The 17,122-nt window shown below is 40.3% G+C and overlaps 1 protein-coding gene across 6 annotated transcripts in view; it reads right to left on the bottom strand.

The window, feature by feature from the left end:
* The window catches only part of EXOC6 (exocyst complex component 6), a 119,624-nt gene that overhangs the window by 85,676 nt on the left and 16,826 nt on the right, over nt 1-17,122 (bottom strand). For all 6 annotated transcript variants that reach the window (XM_056849865.1, XM_056849867.1, XM_056849866.1 and 3 more), the window contains exons 2-5: nt 3,684-3,855; nt 2,496-2,543; nt 2,306-2,396; nt 1,279-1,324 (exon numbers count right to left, since the gene is read on the bottom strand). In XM_056849865.1, the coding sequence (XP_056705843.1) occupies nt 1,279-1,324; nt 2,306-2,396; nt 2,496-2,543; nt 3,684-3,855 (357 nt within the window). The remainder of the gene's footprint in view (nt 1-1,278; nt 1,325-2,305; nt 2,397-2,495; nt 2,544-3,683; nt 3,856-17,122) is intronic.

Raw genomic sequence — 17,122 nt, 5'->3', positions numbered from 1 at the left:
ATTGTTAAATTGTGCCTTCCAATTTCTCATGCCTCGTTTAAGGTTACAAGTGAATTCACCAGAAAAAAAATAGATTATCATTACCTAAATAATCTAAAGATATTGGTTCTTGTGGGTTATCTGGGCTGTGTAACCGTGGTCTTAGTATTTTCTTCAGTGTTACTCCTCTGAAGATGCCTGTCACAGCTGCTGGCGAAACGTCAGGAAAGAAAATACCAAGACCACAGTTACACAGCGCGGATAACCCACAAGAACCAATGAACTCTGACCGTGAAAGCCTTCGACAATCTAAAGATAATTTTTAAAGGACTGAAATGATATACCTTTGGACAGCCTACATTGAAGAATATTAGAAGAAGAATATTAGAATAAATTAAATGAAGAGGTTTTGAAGAAGAAGAAGAAGAAGAAGAAGAAGAAGAAGAGGAGGAGGAGGAGGAGGAGGAGGAGGAGGAGGAGTTGGTTTTTATAGGCCAACTCTCTCTATCACTTAAGGGAGACTCAAATCGACTTAAAATCACCTTCCCTTCCCCTCCCCACAACAGACACCCTGTGAGATGGGTGAGGCTGAGAGAGTGTGACTCGCTTGCCCAAGGTCACCCAGCTGGCTTCGTGTGTAGGAGTGGGGAAACAAATCCAGTTCACCAGATTAGCCTCCACCACTCACGTAAAAGCTCACAAATTTAGGTCATAACAGATCCAAATAGCCCCTCTCCAAGTTCACTCAGAGAAATAAGGCTGCTTGCAAATATCTATAGGTATTTCAAAGTGTACTTTATTGCTCCTACCTAAACAAACATTTGTATTATGGTAACTGCATAAAATAGCTAAACCAAATAACCTCAAAAACCAACAACGGATACACAGCACTTATTCAGAATGCACTTTGAATGGGTGAAGAACAATTTAGCAAACTTTCTCATCATTTCTATCATAAGTAAATCATTCACAACAGCCAGCTTTAACTAATTTTAATTGACATGCAACAACTTTAACGTTCTGAGAGCGTTTCATGCTGTTTAAAATAAAGCTGGTTTTTTCATGGCCTTTGAAAATGCTTTAGTTTTTGTCCAACATCTGTTCATTTGTAATGACACACATGAAACAAACAAAGGCTTGGAATGCCAAAGAGAATACAATAAGACGAGACTAAGATTCATTAAATGACTTGCACAGTAGTCTTTTACCGTTCCATTGGTAATTGTAGAAGACAAGTGGATGAACCCATTCATTCAAAATGTTACATTTCCAAAGAATGTAAGGAAGAAACTTACTCACCTTTTTACATTCATCTGCTCTTTTAGCTTGCTATACATTTCCAGTACTGTATAAACGAAGATATGAAGATGTGTTAAGTTCTATTAGTAAACATGTAGACATTCCAATCTGTTTATATATATATACATACACACTGTATTATCAATTTTATGAACAAACACACAACAGGATAAAGTAACCAAAACATAAAGTAATATATGCATACTCAGAGAAGCACATTAACAGTGACAAAATCAGAGAAAGAGTAACTTCAGAAACCTCGTTCAAGCCTATCTCAATACAAACATTCTGACATTTGTGGCCATTTATGCATGGGAGGTTTTGCCTTGGATTTCCTGCTCTGTAGATGCACATTTTTCCCATCCAAATTCTCAAAACTCAAAAATAAGCCCCCATGCAGAGTTTTGAGAACTCGGATGGGGAAAATGCGCATCTAGAAAGCAGCAAATCCAAAGCAAAACCTCCCATGCATAAATGGCCCGACTCTTAAGCAAAGGGGAAAAGATCAACGTTTTCTTAAATTACACACGAAGGAGAACAGTATGCCAACAGTACCACCTACTGTAATCTTCCAAAGTTACAGCAAATGTCCAAGAGAAGAAGGTTGGAGATGCCTGCCGGGACGTTTCTTAGAAAACACGCTCCGCATGGGAGAAATCTGGCATACTCCAAAGGCTTCTATGCAATACTGTAGTAGATAGCTAAAAAAAATATTCAAAAATTCTGCAGGATTCATAAAGACACTGGTATAGTGTTGTTGTTGTTTTGCTTTCTTTTGTAGCTATTAAGTTCAGTTATGAACAAACTACGGTCAAATGACATTTAACTATATCATGTAGATGCATATATCCAATGCCATCATCTTTCTCTTCCTCAATGAGCTGGATAGATAAGAATAGACCTACCGTGCTCGGTCTGAGCAGGAACATGCTACTTAAGAATGTCACAATATTTGCTTTTTTAAAAAGCAGTGATGACACAAATACAAGAGCAATTCTTCAAGACACGTCACCTATTTGTAACCCACCTGGAAGACACAACTGAAGCTTCTCAACCACTGTAGTAATATTCCTCTGCTGAAGTCTACACTGGATTATCTCCTCCGTTTGAGCTATCACCTTGGATGTTTTCAAAAACACAACAATTAAAATCACACATGCATTTTTGTCCCCCTAACAACTTTTTGTTACGCGCTGCAAACAGCGCTGTTTTCTCACCTCTTTCCCAGCATCTTGAAGCCTTCGGTTGGTATCAGTGACTTGGACCTTAAAAATAATTTCACCTTTGTTAGACAAGAATGCATATATTGCCCTGATGCAACTGCTCACCCTTGTAATCAGATCATGCTTCATGAGAAACTTAGGACAAAGAGACACAAATCCAAATTAACTCTGCAGCTTGAACTTGAACTTTTGCTCACCAAGGGTTTTTTGTTAACTTCAATTAGTTATGACAGTTCTTTCTAACAGATTCTGTGGCAAACTTCTCAATTTTACTTGGGATTTTTGAACTTTTTTTGTTTCCATAGGTCTGTCAAACAATTCAAATCATTGCCCCAATTGACCACTGGTCCCTTTTTGATAACCTCAATGAGCTCTATGTGCCATTCATTGTCCACAAGAAATGGTGATTGCATTTTATGGTAATTAAACGTTCATACTTTGGTGAATGCAAACACTGGGTGGTTGATTAACATCAAACGTGGAAATCTCCGAGCCACAGCAACATTTTGATGCTGCAGGTGCAGACGGAGCTCAACCTCAGACTTTCCCACATATTAAGTGACTCATTAGGTCATCATAATAAGGGAGCACATTCTAGTTTATTAAAAACTCATTAATTTCTAAACAAAGATGCTCAATGACCTCATTGATGCTGTATTGGGTCCCTTGTTATCTGAATATCCTTTATATAATGCTGTTCTAATCATAACCTCTGGTGAACTATGCTCATTCTGTCTGGTGTGCATATTTTCTTCACGAAAGTGTAAAGGGAGCTAAAAGGACTAACTGCACAATTTACTTCGGAGGAAATCTCACAACTAGCTTCTAAAGAATCCCAACAATTCCAATTACTCCTGAAGAAAGAGAGAAACATTTATTTGAAGGGTGGGGAGTCCAACCTAAAACTGAGTCCTTGTAAAAATTATTTAAGTGTTTTAGCATGTTTTTTGATTCACCATAACTTTATGGAAAGTGCTGTATAATTATTGTGTATTGTGTATTATTAATGTATTGTTCATTACAAAAACAGTTCTATCTTCAGCAGTGTAATACTTACACTAGTTAAAATGTTTTCATTCAAGACTGGAAAGACAAAAATGTGCCAAAGGACTGCATGATGATGAGAATCTCATATTCAGCAGAAGCAAATCCTCCCTCTGTTTTTCAACAACAGTGTCTTACCTTTAATTTCTCTGCATCAGCTCTAACTTTAAGAAGCTCGGTAATAGCATCCACAAAGCCTTGATGATGAAAATTGCACATTTTTTCAATCTCCCTGTCATGGTTGCGTATACAAGCATCTAGTTTTTCCATAAACTTTTGGTGTGCGTTCGGCTGATCATCGTACACAGACCTGTTAAGCATATATAAATAATAAAATAAAATTCAAGTAGTAATCTCATATGTTTTGGTTTAAAAAAATTACACGCACTGAGAATTTTACCAGAACACTAAAGAATTCAATTATTTAAAAACGCCAATAAACCCATTACTGCATTCAGCCTCTGGAACCACATCATTCAATAATCGATGCCATCAAAACTCAAAACAAAATCTTGCACAGTGAGCCCCCCAGTGGAGAATGACTGCCATCCATTCAGACTTCAAATAAACGACAATTGGATTTTCAAAACTGGAGATATTCGCTCCATTCTGCCACTTTATCATGGTAACACAACCAGTCAAATGGAAGAAAATAATACCAGTCTAAGCACAGAGGAGTCCCGTGGCACAGAGTGGCAAGCTGCAGTACTGCAGTCCAAGCTCTGCTCACGACCTGAGTTCGATCCCAACAGAAGTTGGTTTCAGGTAGCCATCTCAAGGTTGACTCAGCCTTCCATCCTTCCGAGGTCGGTGAAATGAGTACCCGGCTTGGTGGGGGTAAAGGGAAGACGACTGGGGAAGGCACTGGCAAACCACCCCATAAAAAACACAGTCTGCCTAGTAAACGTCGGGATGTGACGTCACCCCATGGGTCAGGAATGACCCGGTGCTTGCACAGGGGACCTTTACCTTTTCTTTTAAGCAGAGAAGAATACCCAATTAATATAATCCAATCTAAGACAGACCCAGCATTCCTTTTCCTCAGTGCTTTATTCCAGATAGTGTGTATTCAATTTATATCTAAGCCACAAATAAACCCAAAATATTTCAGTAGCTAAAACTAAGAGCCAGCGTGGTGTAGTGGTAAAGCGTGGTGGACTCTGATCTGGAGAACCAGGTGTGATTTCCCCACTCCTCCACATGAGCGGCGGAGGTTAATCTGGTGAACTGGATTTGTTCCCCCACTCCTACATACGAAGCCAGCTGGGTGACCTTGGGCTAGTCACTGCTCTCTTCGAGCTTTCTCAGCCCCGCCTACCTCACAGGGTGTCTGTTGTGGGGAGGGGGAGGGAAGGTGATTGTACGCCAGTTTGATTCTTCCTTAAGTGGCAGAGAAAGCTGGCATACAAAAAAACCCAACTCCTCTTCTTCTAATCAAATCCTCTCTTTTCTGCCCAAAACGTATCAAATCCTCTCTTTTCTGCAGCAAACCCCACTTTAGAATGACCTCCTCATCCCCAACTGACCTGTGACAAGCCAGAAAGATGACAAGCCCCATCTTTCATTAGCAACAATGACTGGCTGAGAAAACTTGGCCTTTCTAGTTCTTATCTCCTGTGTGCCTATATGTACATGTGTTTACACAAGGGGGGTGGAGAAAACCACCAAGTTCTGCAATGGAAGAAGCGAGATGGAGAAAACACTTCAAATGAGGTGGGGGGGGAATGTTCTCAGTCGTAAGCAAATATGGCTGTTGGCAAACAGGAGCTGGCGCAGAAGCAGGGAGAGAACAAAAGGGGATGAAGTGGAGCTGAGAAGCATGCAAAGGGCCCCAATCAGGATTGTTCTAGAAAGAGCAGAGTTGACCGGTGCAGATGTGCCTAGGCACGGAAGATTCAAATGAAGCCCAAAGAAACCAAAACCCATTGAAGAGCAGACTTACTGTCCCCCCCCCACACACACACATAAATGAAAGTACCGTACATCATACCAGAGGTGGAAGCGAGCTACATATTTTTACAGAACTCTTGCGCAGCTTTGCCTACTTTCACCACCTAAATTTAATTGTACCCTTGGCATAAAAATATGCCAATAATATTCAAGATACACCACATAAATAATATGCAAACGTTTTCAGAGGACAATATGCATAAAACAAGGCCACTTAGACCACATCCAGTTCTCCAATGGCTCCCATCCCACATGAGTAACTCAAGTTTTCCCCCTGCCGTTTCCTTACAAGAATGCCTTGACACTATGTACTTCCTCCTGTCTCAGGTTCATTCACTTTCAAATGCAAATCTGCTGGTGGTCTCTGGCCCAAAGAGTGTCCAGCTGGCCTCAACCAGGGCCTTTTCTGCCCTGGCCCCTGTCTGGTGGAATAGCCTCTCAAATGAGACCAGGGCCCTGTGGGATCTTAGAGATTTCAACAGGGCCTGCAAGACAGAGCTATTCCATCAGGCCTATGGTTGAGGCCAGCTATGGTTTTTTCCATCAATGCTGACCTCCCTACCCTGCACACCACCTCCCCCCCACAAAAAAAACCCATTCTATCTTTGAGGATGTGGAACATAGCAGGCTTTGCTGTGGCCTATATACCACGCCAGTTGCACCTTGCTGGATAATTTATTATTACTTATTGACTGTATGGGCTGGTTTTTAACCATTGTTTTAATTGTTTTATTGTGTTTTCTGATATAATTATCTTTATGTGAGTTGCCCTGAACCCGGTCTTGGCTGGGGAGGACGGATTATAAATTTAATTAACTAAATAAATAGATGCACTTGCTCATAACCTGATGAATAGAGCACCATAAACAGTGCAGGCTGCAATTCAGCCAAAAGTAGCCATACCTATTCTTCAGCGAGGGGTTCAAGTGGGAGCTTTACTTTTCAACTGAAATCCTCAGGACTTCAATATCCTTAGTTTTGCCTGGAATCTGCTCGTTCAACCAAGTGTTTTTTTAAAAAACGCCACTGGTGTCACAGTCTTCAAGCTGTCTTACAAGCACAACTGAATATACAAAGTATAAAAGAGCATCCTTTCACTATCCATTTGCTATCCAACCTGAAGGTGTCACAAAGCAAAAGCTATAACATATCCTGTCCAGCACAGCATATTTTACTATACATGCAAATAGCACCACCTTGTGGGAAGCACGATGAATCATTTCTCGTCATAAACCACTAAAGACCAGAGTTTCTTTAAGTAGGCATGCCAGCTCTGGGTTGGAAAATACCTGGAGATTTGGGGGTGAAGCCTGGGGAGGGTGCAGTTTGGGGAGGGGAGGGACTTCAACCGGGCACAGTGTCATAGAATCCACCCTTCAAAGATGATGAAAGAAAAGAGAAGGGCTGGCATTGCCTAATCTTAAATTATACTACCATGCTGCCTGCCTAACTTGGATAACCGAATGGATAAAACATCCTAAAAGCCGGAATGTTATTTTAGAGCGGGCGGACTTGGGACAAGGTTTCCATAAAGTTTTGTGGGACTTCAAATCAAAAATTCAAAAAGACAAAGTATCAGAAGATTGCGATGTCAAAACAGCGTTATTGAAAGTGTGGAAAAGATACAAAAAGAGAATAAGTCCTTCTCCGCCATCCATAATGTCACCAACTGAAGCTTATCACGATAATGTTAAACTGAAACCGGGTGTTCATTTTACCTACAGTGATATGATAGAGCCCACGGGAGAAATTAAGACCATGATTAAACTTCAAGAAAAATTTCAAAAGCTGAATTGGTTAACTTATCTACAATTGAGGTCCAATTTGCAAAAAGACTGTTTATACCCACAATCATTCCGAGAATTAACAGAATTTGAACAGTTAATATCTAAAAATGATTCACACGTCTTAGGGAAAATATACAAGCTTCTCCTGAAATACGACACAGAAGAAGAAGAAGTGAAAACAAATATGATAAAGTGGATGCAAAATTTCGGAGAAATGATTAACATGGACTTATGGGAAAAACTCTGTTCTTCCGAATTGAAATATACTGTCTGTCAAGAAGTGAAAGAAAACTGGTATAAAACTTTTTACAGAGGGTATTTGACTCCTAATATGCTTTCCCAGATGACAATCCCAGGGAAAAAAGGTGCATGTTGGAAATGTCAAGAGTCAGACGGCTCCTACTTTCATGTCTGGTGGACATGTTCAAAACTACAACTATACTGGAAAAGAATTCATCGGGAATTACAGCTGATGTTAGATATGAAGTTTACATTTGATCCTAAATTTTATCTACTCAGTATAGTGCCGTCAAATTTACCTTTGAGATCGCATGACGTCTTCAAATATGCTACAACAGCTGCCAGAACAAATTTAGCAAGAACCTGGAAACAAACTCACATACCTGAAATTGATGATTGGAAAGAAAAACTTCTGGAATATGCAAGTATGGCCAAAATGACTTTTGAACTAAATCCTAAACCTAGTGAACCCATTGAGCAATTCGAGGAGAAGTGGGCGTCCTTTTATACTTACATGAAATGCAGCTAATCTAAACGAAGTATGTTTAAACACTATAACAAACTTTGTATTATATTCTTTTTATCTCAACTAACTGCCAAATAGAATATGAATTTTTAAAATATTAGAAATTAGCCCGATGCAAGTATAACAAACTAAAGATATTCTGTAATAATGTTCTATTCAGAAATTATCTTACAATACTGTATTGTTTTTATAATGATAACGTTTACCCCCTCCCTTTCTTCTCTTCCTGTACCCTCCATTTATATAAATAAATAAATAAAAAAGAATCCACCCTTCAAAGCAGCCATTTTCTCAAGGGAAACCGAGTTTGTCATCTGGAGATCAGGTGAAATTCTGGGGAATTTCCAGGCCCCACCTGGATGTTGGCAACCATAGCTTTAAGACAGTCTTTGCCTATCATCATACACCACCAAGTGGTCTTGTATTCTTTCCCCACACCGTTATAATTTGAGAGATACAGGAAAATCATGTACAAAGCAAGGGCTTGCTTAGAAACATGTATGAGCAGACATAGCAATAAATAGGTAAAAGCATTAAGTTCCCTGCAGTGACAGAAGGAAAAAGGTATCCACTGAGCCAGGCTGCTGTACAACCCCCGGTCAATTCAAAAAAACCTATAAGCAATTTTTCATATTCGGTTATTTTAAATGTATTTTGTACCTTCCGTCAGAAGCTGCTTGCTCGGAAGAGATATAGAACGAATACATTCAGTAACAAGAGCTGAATAGTTATTTAGCAGTAATTGACTATTATATGATTAAGAAGGTTGATAGAAGCATGAATAAACAACACACATGAAGATATTGTAGCCTACAGGCAAGGATTAGCGATGAATTTATATGAATTAGGGCAGAGAAGAAATAATTGGAGGGTCGACTTTTGTTTATATACGAGATCTAGGCTGAGGATGTGAATATAAAAATGGGTTGCATTGGGCACGGACACGAGTTGAATTGTTATATTTTTGCTGTTTCCCCATCCCATTTCCCCCCTCTGTATCCCTCAACTTTTAATAAAATTCAATAAAATTAAAAGTTTTTTTAAAAGAATACATTCAAAGAGAATATGTAGTTGCAAAAACAACATGGACTACCTTTTTAAAAATTATACACAGCTAGTGTTGATGCTTAAACATGGTCAGCAATAGAATCTAAGGACTGGTCTACGCATGTGACAGGAGAAGAAACTGGAATTCAGAGGTTGGAGAATGGTCTATTTCGGGCTGAGGGGGAAGATGACATTCTCAGTATTCCCCCATGTGATGATTCCCCACAGACAAAAATTGAACATTTCTGGGCGAAAAATTCCACCCCAGCTCTTCATATGCTCTTCTAGTTTTTTGGCTTTTAGGGAATTATTAATGTAATCCCACCCCTGTAACCCAAAAGCAGCCCAATCCATTCTATTCCCTCAGTGCTCTTCCACCTCATTATTCTGCACATCAAGAACAGGCCTAGCTTTGTAGCAGTGGTCATGTTGTGGCAAACTGAATCCCACATGGGGAAAGCAGGTGCATATTTACAAATGCTCGATTCTCAGAAAATGATACTGATTTTTTTTATAAGAACTCGTGTATGCAACAAATCTAGCATATTATAATCTAAATGGGTGTGTTGTAATCTAAATTTGTTTTTAAAGAGTTTATTAATGCTATAACAATGCAGCACAATATTTTTACCCAGTAGGATTTTGCCGTGTGTCCTTACATTTTGTGAATTATTTTTAACTACTTTTCAATTACTTTCATAAACATGACGTGATACTAGATGGCATCAGGCTTCCATACAAAAAGTTGCTGAATAAAATGTTAACACTCAGCCTAGAACTTATACCTGTCACATGGAACCGTATTTATTTAGATATTTCCACCACACTTTTCTCCCTGATGTGGACCCAAAGTTGCTTACAGGATTGTTCGCCGCTCTTCCATTTTATCCTCACAACAACCCTGCGAGGTAAGTTAGGCTGAGAGAGAATGACTGGCACAGGGACACCCAGCGAGCTCACATGGAACCTTATGCCAAACCAAATGCTGCAGACTTTCATAGTGATTACTGTAGCTAAGCATTTGAATATCCTAAAAAAGGAAAGCATGAGGCAGAACTAAAGTGTGATCACGTTTGGTCTGCACATGCACAATTTAATGCTTCACTTGACTACTCTGTTTTCCTTATCCTTTACTAAAATCTTCTCTCCATGTCCTTCTTCTGGTTCTGGGAATAAGTGGACAAATGGGTGGCAGTCTGGAACATGGGTTTACCACTGTGCAGTCTGCAACTTGTTTAAAATGTGCAGTAAAAGGTAAGGTTGAAAATAGCCAGGCCGATTTACCCATTTATCTTTCTCATAAGTGCTTTAAGCTTATTTTGTGCTATCTTTAAAATGTTTGCTTTTCATTAAGCATGGAGCAGGTACTTGATTGCCCTGGAAACTCACTCTCTCAAGAAATAATGTAGATGATTGCAACATCTGCAGAATACTTTATGGGCTCTAGGCAGTCAGCTACTGAGCTATATCAAGGATCAAATTTATGGGCTTCCTGGCAATTTCCTTCCGGACTTTGTTGTCACTATTACTGTCACGTCCATTTATTATCTGTATGGGCTGTGTGAACATAGGTGGGTTTTTAAGGGGAATCAGCAGGCCCTGTCTCAAGAGAAACTCCCTATAAATCAAGACTGATGGGTAGGGTTAGAATATACAAGTAGGAACCCACAGTGACTTGTGGGGGGGGCATCTCATTTCCCCCTTCCCCACTATTTCTTCTTTCCATTTTCTGAAAGCCTCCATATCCTCTCCCCTTTTCTTGCTTCTTTCTCTCCTTCCCACCTCTATCTATCCTGCTGTCTTCAGCTCCCCCTGCCCGGCAGCATCTAGTTAGGAAAACTATGGCACAATTGTTTGGTGTCAGTCACTGGGCCAGGCCCACTTGCATGGTGGGGAACCCTCAAGGGACACATCATTTTCCCCTGTATCCTTCTCCCCACGCTATTTCCTCTTTCCCACAATCCTCATATCTTCTCCCCTTTCCCTGACTCATTTCCCCCTCTCAGATATTCCCCAACCTGCTTTTATCTGCCTCCCAACTTCAGCTATATTTATTATTTATTTACTTCATAGATATCCCGCCTTTCACCACAGTGGGGGCAATGCAGCTTATATCAATCTCCTCTTTTTATCCTCACAACAACCCTGTGAGGTAGGTTAGGCTGAAAGCATGTAATGGGCACAATATCACCTAGAGAGCTTCCATAGCAGACTGGTGATTTAAACTCAGGTTCCCCAGACGCTCTAATTCAGGGGTGTCAAGCATAAGGCCCGGGGGCCGGATTCGGCCCCTTGAGAGCTTTTCTCCAGCCCGCGGATATAATTAATAGGCTTTGCCTGTGACTTCTATAAAGTTTGCATCTCCAGTCCCTGGCATTAAATTTTATGATACACGGGGCCCAGCCCAACCAAGTGACATTTATGTCATATGAAGCCCTTGTAACAAATGAATCTGACACCCCTGCTCTAACTAAATTGGGAGGGGTAGCAAATACGGTAGAAGACAGAGCCAGGATACATGATGATCTTGACAGGCTGGAGAATTGGGCTAAAACTAATAAACTGCACTTCAACACAGATTAAAGTTCTACATTTAGGTAGGAAAAAATCAAATGCATAATTATAGGATAGGGGAGACTTGTCTGAGCAGTAGCGTGTGTGAAAAGGATCCTGGGGTCTTAATAGACCAAACACTGAACATGAGTCAGCAGTGTGATGCGGTAGCTAAAAAGGCAAATGCGATCTTGGGCTATATCAACAGAAGTATAGAATCAAGATCACTCAAAGTGATGGTATCGCTTTACTCTGCTCTGGTTAGACCTTACCTAGAGTACCGTGTTCAGTTTTTGGGCACTGCTATTTAAGAAAGGTTTAGACAAGCTGGAACGTGTCCAGAAGAGGGCAACCGGAGGCCGAGCCGGTGTCAGAGGGCTGTGATGCTGCCGCAGTCCAGAGGGACCAGCGTAAGTGCCCCAACGCTAGCGTCCATGCCAGTTTAGACGGTGCAAGTGGCACAGATGGCGGCGTATGGGTCACGCCGCCTCCTAAGCCCATTCGGCCCCCAACCTCAGGAATGGGCTGCCAGCTTTGGTAGATGACCTCCAGAATTGCAGGAATAAAACCACACATGCATCTTCATAGATTTATTTTTACCACATGGCCTTAAATAAAAGAGCAATATTAACAACTATTCAAGTAAAAAAAATGAATCCATTAATCACAGAACTGTAATCTTCTAGGGTTCTTTGGGAATTTTCATATCAAGAAATCAGTCTTTCCATATATGCAACCTGCTTCTAATCCGAAAACAACAGGAAAAAGAAAAAAACAATGACTGTTCCATGACTAAGAACGTTTAAAAAATGCTGTTCAATTCCAGACTTGAATAGTGTGTGAAAGAGAAAGCATTCAGGCATCTGGACGCTCGTGGAACCTCTGAACGCAAATGGCAGCATTCAGTTTCAAATGCCTTCAGAATTATAGTCGGATGTCCCTAGTGTTAATAATGTTAAATTATTGCAGCAATTTCTCAGGCCTTTGAAAGAGTTTCCTCTCCAACAACGGACCAATATATTTTGCATTGATCACAAATCGCCAGCTCCTAATGCTAATTTTTCCTGTATTTCATGTTGGCTTTGAATACACACCCTTAAAAAGCTTTATAAAATAACATCCAGGTGTTTCCTGTAGTTCAAAAAAAAATGCAACATGCACGTATTCTTAATCCCTAAACAGACTTTCTACTTGCCGACATTATAAAGCCAATTCTTCCATTTCAAAAATATTTAGAAGACTACAGCATGCCAAAGGAATGTAGAATTTAAGCAAATGCCAAATTGGGGGGGGGGTGAGGCTATTAATCTTCAATCTGCCTTTATACTTGGACTTATCATGTTTTCCTCTCCATACAGTTTCTGTGAATTGTTCTCACTAATAGTATCCTGTTTCTATGAGCAGGAAAGGGCCGAGTACAGTTTGTTAGTTAACATTGCTTCCTATAACCAGGGTCAATATTCTGTAGTAGTGACACTACAGCAGTTATTGTTCAGTCTGGATAAGCAACATATCATACTGAAGGTTGTTAATGGACATCCTTTGTAGTGAAACTTCAACTGATAATCAGTAAACCCAGATTTGCAACGGACTTCCTCCATCCTGTTTTTACACTGCTGAGCAAGGAGTGCTTCCTGCTTCCTACTGAGTTATACAATAACTCCTTCCTGCTTCCTACTGAGTTATACAATAAAAAATTTTTAAAGCATTGAGCCATTTATTACATTAATGTTTATGATAAAATGAGCCATATTCTACTACGGAACGTTAACTTCAGACACAGCTGTAGATTGTGAACTACTCAGTACGAGAAGTTATTTACAAGTTTAACCAATCCCTTCAAAATGCTCATAAAACATTTTTTTCCACTCCAACGTAGACCCTGATAATAATCATAGTAGTCAGACAAGTACGAAACTGTTGGACCTGTTTTGGTATTAACACTTCCAGTTTTACTGAGATAATCCTAAAAAAGGACTCTTCAACCCTTTACTGGAAAAAAAATAAATGTGATAAAGTAATTTATCAGGAAGTGGTACACTCCTTGGAACAGGCTTAATGACACATAACTGGCAATGTGAGAGTTGCATATGTTATTATTATTTTGTTAAACTTACTGCATATTTATTAAGGGGTATTTTATGAAGTTTAGAATGTACTGGATTTAAAATTTAGCGCTAACATACATATATACTTCCTCTTGTTTTCATGTATTTGGGGGTTATTGCAGACCTCCCCCCTTTTTGAAGCCTTGGTGACATACATGCACCCAGAAAAAAGACAGAGATTCTGCACACAATTTATATACCTCAGTCTTAAAGCCAGCGTGGTATAGTGGTTAAGAGAGGTGGTTTGGAGTGGTGCCTACTCCCCAGGGCTTCCAAAAACGAGTGCTGATCTATAAAATTTAAAAATTTCCTGCTCTGCTACTGTGGTTGACTTATTTTAAAAATTGACTCAGACTCCTGCAAACATGAATGTGCTTACAATCCTGATTATAGCACATTAAAAAAAAAAGAATGTCATGGTTAACTGTTTCAAAATTATAATCTATGATGTTCACCTTAGTGGACAAAATATGTATGTAAGATGACTATACACATCTGCTTCTATTATGCAAAAATCTCCGGGGAGTGTTTCATGGCCTCGTTAAGAGTGATCTTTTAAGCTTTCCTTCCTCTAGAATACCTAGCTTGGAATTGGCTTACTGGCATCTGAAAACTCAGCTTTCCTTGGAGAAGGACAATATGAACCAACGATATTTAAAATGCTTGTTTTTAGAGAGGCGATAATTTGGTACAGATGTTGCTGTGAAACTAAGTCTTCTGGACTGCATTCTTGATACTTGCTCAACTTTTACATTTGTTAACGAATGAAATATTACAAATGGCAGGAGAAGCTTCCTGTGCTTTCTCCCCAGAAGAACAGGAACACATCCCAAGGGCAGCCCAAACTCTTCATTGCACCAGGAAGGAAGAGTGTCACACCACGCGGTGTAGTGGTGAAGAGCGGTGGTTTGGAGCAGTGAACTCTAATCTGGAGAACCGGGTTTGATTCCCCACTCCTCCACCTGAGCGGCGGATGCTAATCTGGTGAATTGGATTTGTTTCCCCATTCCTACACATGAAGCCAGCTGGGTGACCTTGGGCTACTCACAGCTCTCTTAGAGCTCTCTCAGCCCCACCTACCTCACAGGGTGTCATTGTGGGGAAGGAAAGGGAAGGTGATTGTAAGCCCGTTTGAGTCTCCCTTAAGCGGTAGAGAAAGTCACCATATAAAAACCAATTCTTCTTCTTCACATTCTACAAGGCACCAGGATTCCATGTTCCAGAAGCTTCTCTTCAGCAACACCACTTCGCACAACAAAAATCTCTCCCTCCTTAGCTGAATCCCAAAGTACAAAGGCAAAAAGTGCACCCGCAGGACTGGGCTTGGGTTTCAAGAGGGAAAGGATCATTCAGAACTACATAAACAGCAAAATAAAGAGGGGGTTTTCTAGGAAACCTCAAAAATGTAAAAGGAAAGGACAAAGCAAGATAAAGTAGGAGCAGCCGCTGAAGGTGGCAAAAATAAATGTGGACAGCCCAAAAGGCAAACAGCAAGGGTACAGCCCTCTTGTTCCGCGTTTGCTTCCAAAACTGGTACCTGCCACTTCATATGACTAACAAGCAAGATTCTACAAACGAGGGTTATGGCTGGCGGCCAGGAATCTCTTTTTGTCTGCTTCAGGAATGAAGATGATCAGGGGCCTGGAGACCAAGCCCTATGAGGAAAGGCTGAGGGAGATGGGAATGTTTAGTCTGGAGAAGAGGAGGTTGAGGAGGGACATGATTGCTCTCTTTGAGCACTTGAAGGGCTGTCACTTAGAGGAGGGCAGGGAGCTGTTCCTGTTGGCAGTAGGATTGGACTCGCAATAATGGGTTTAAATTGTGGGCAGAAAGGTACCAGCTGGATATCAGGGGGAAAAAATTACAGTAAGAGTTGTTTGACAGTGGAATCAGCTACCTACGGAGGTGGTGAGCTCCCCCTCACTGGCATTCTTTAAGCAAAGGCTGGACAAGCACTTGTCAGGGATGCTCTAGGCAGATCCTGCATTAAGCAGGGGGTTGGACTAGATGGCCGGTATGGCCCCTTCCAACTCTATGGTTCTACAATGTGTAAGTCCAAGGGCGTGCTTGAGGCAATTTTGCACATTAAGCAGTGGCACACTCAGGTTTGTCCCATGTAGGTGCCCCAGGGAAACTCAGCTGACCTCCTGATTAGTGCATCTGTATGACAATCACAAATTTGGAAACATGGATATTGCATTCACTGTTGACATTTTTAGTATGCATTTACACCGTGTCAGGTATACACCTAAAAAACAAAGTATGAGTCATCGCACTGCTGTACTCACTAGTGGTTTGAATGGCGGAATGGACAGGGCACGAACCTTTATACTGTTTGTACTTGCAAAGAAAAACAACTGAATTGCTACCGGTTAACAACTTTGGCACCAAGTTTTAAAGGCAACTTTAATAACTGTGGGAATCCATTAGCAACTGCTTGAGTCAAGATTTGGCCAGAATTGACATAAAGTTGTGGTAAAATCTAAGCTGTTCAAACAACGTGCAAAGCATGTTTAGGCAGGTCCATTAGCCACATGCTTGATATCCAAAACGATTCATTCCAGTTTAAATATTAAATTCTAAATCATGTCACCAATAACTTCACAACTTGCTATCACCACCATCTTTAATGGCAGTCAGACACCAAAAACAGTGATTAACCATCCATTCGTTTCAGTGGGCTTAGACTGGAGTAACTCTGCAAAGGACTGCGCTGTTAGCGGAGTATAATAGACAATTTCCCCCAAACAGCCACAACTTTCAGAGTCAGGTAACAACAATGACACCTAACAAACAAAAGTTTCAGGCGGATTGCTGTGTTAGTCAAAACTCACTTCATCATACACAATCTGTATTTCTCGCCTCTACGCATATCTCCTAGCGCTAATCAAGCTGATAATAACATCTTGCATTGTACCTCTGCATCCTGATTCCAATTGGCCCTTCTTTGTAACATCCCTTCCTACCTTCTGACTTGGACATAAGGGATGTTGAGTCTTCATGCTCATTTCTATCCAAATGAAGTGAGCTTTGACTCACGAAAGCTTATACCCTGGAAAATTTTGTTACTCTTTCCAGTTCTAATGACCTTGAATTTTGTTCTTTGAAAAAGTATTTTTGCATTTCCCCCTTTCCATGCTCATTATAATCCTCTGGAACATTATCTTCCTTTGGACTTTGTAAAAAATTATGCCTTCCACGCTTATTTCAAGGACATTTAAAAATGCACAACTGTGTGTTAAATGGTAGCTCAATTAAACAGCTAGAATACTGAGATCTGACAGAATCATAAGTTTTCTTTAAAAATGATACGCACATAAAACCGCAGATTTGAGAGTGGAAATGTTTATTTATTTTTCATATTTG

This window comes from Euleptes europaea, chromosome 5 (genome assembly GCF_029931775.1).
Source record: "Euleptes europaea isolate rEulEur1 chromosome 5, rEulEur1.hap1, whole genome shotgun sequence".
NCBI classification, from domain to species: domain Eukaryota; kingdom Metazoa; phylum Chordata; class Lepidosauria; order Squamata; family Sphaerodactylidae; genus Euleptes; species Euleptes europaea.
Note: the sequence above shows the minus strand (reverse complement) of the source record. Positions and strands in the feature narration are given on the sequence as shown.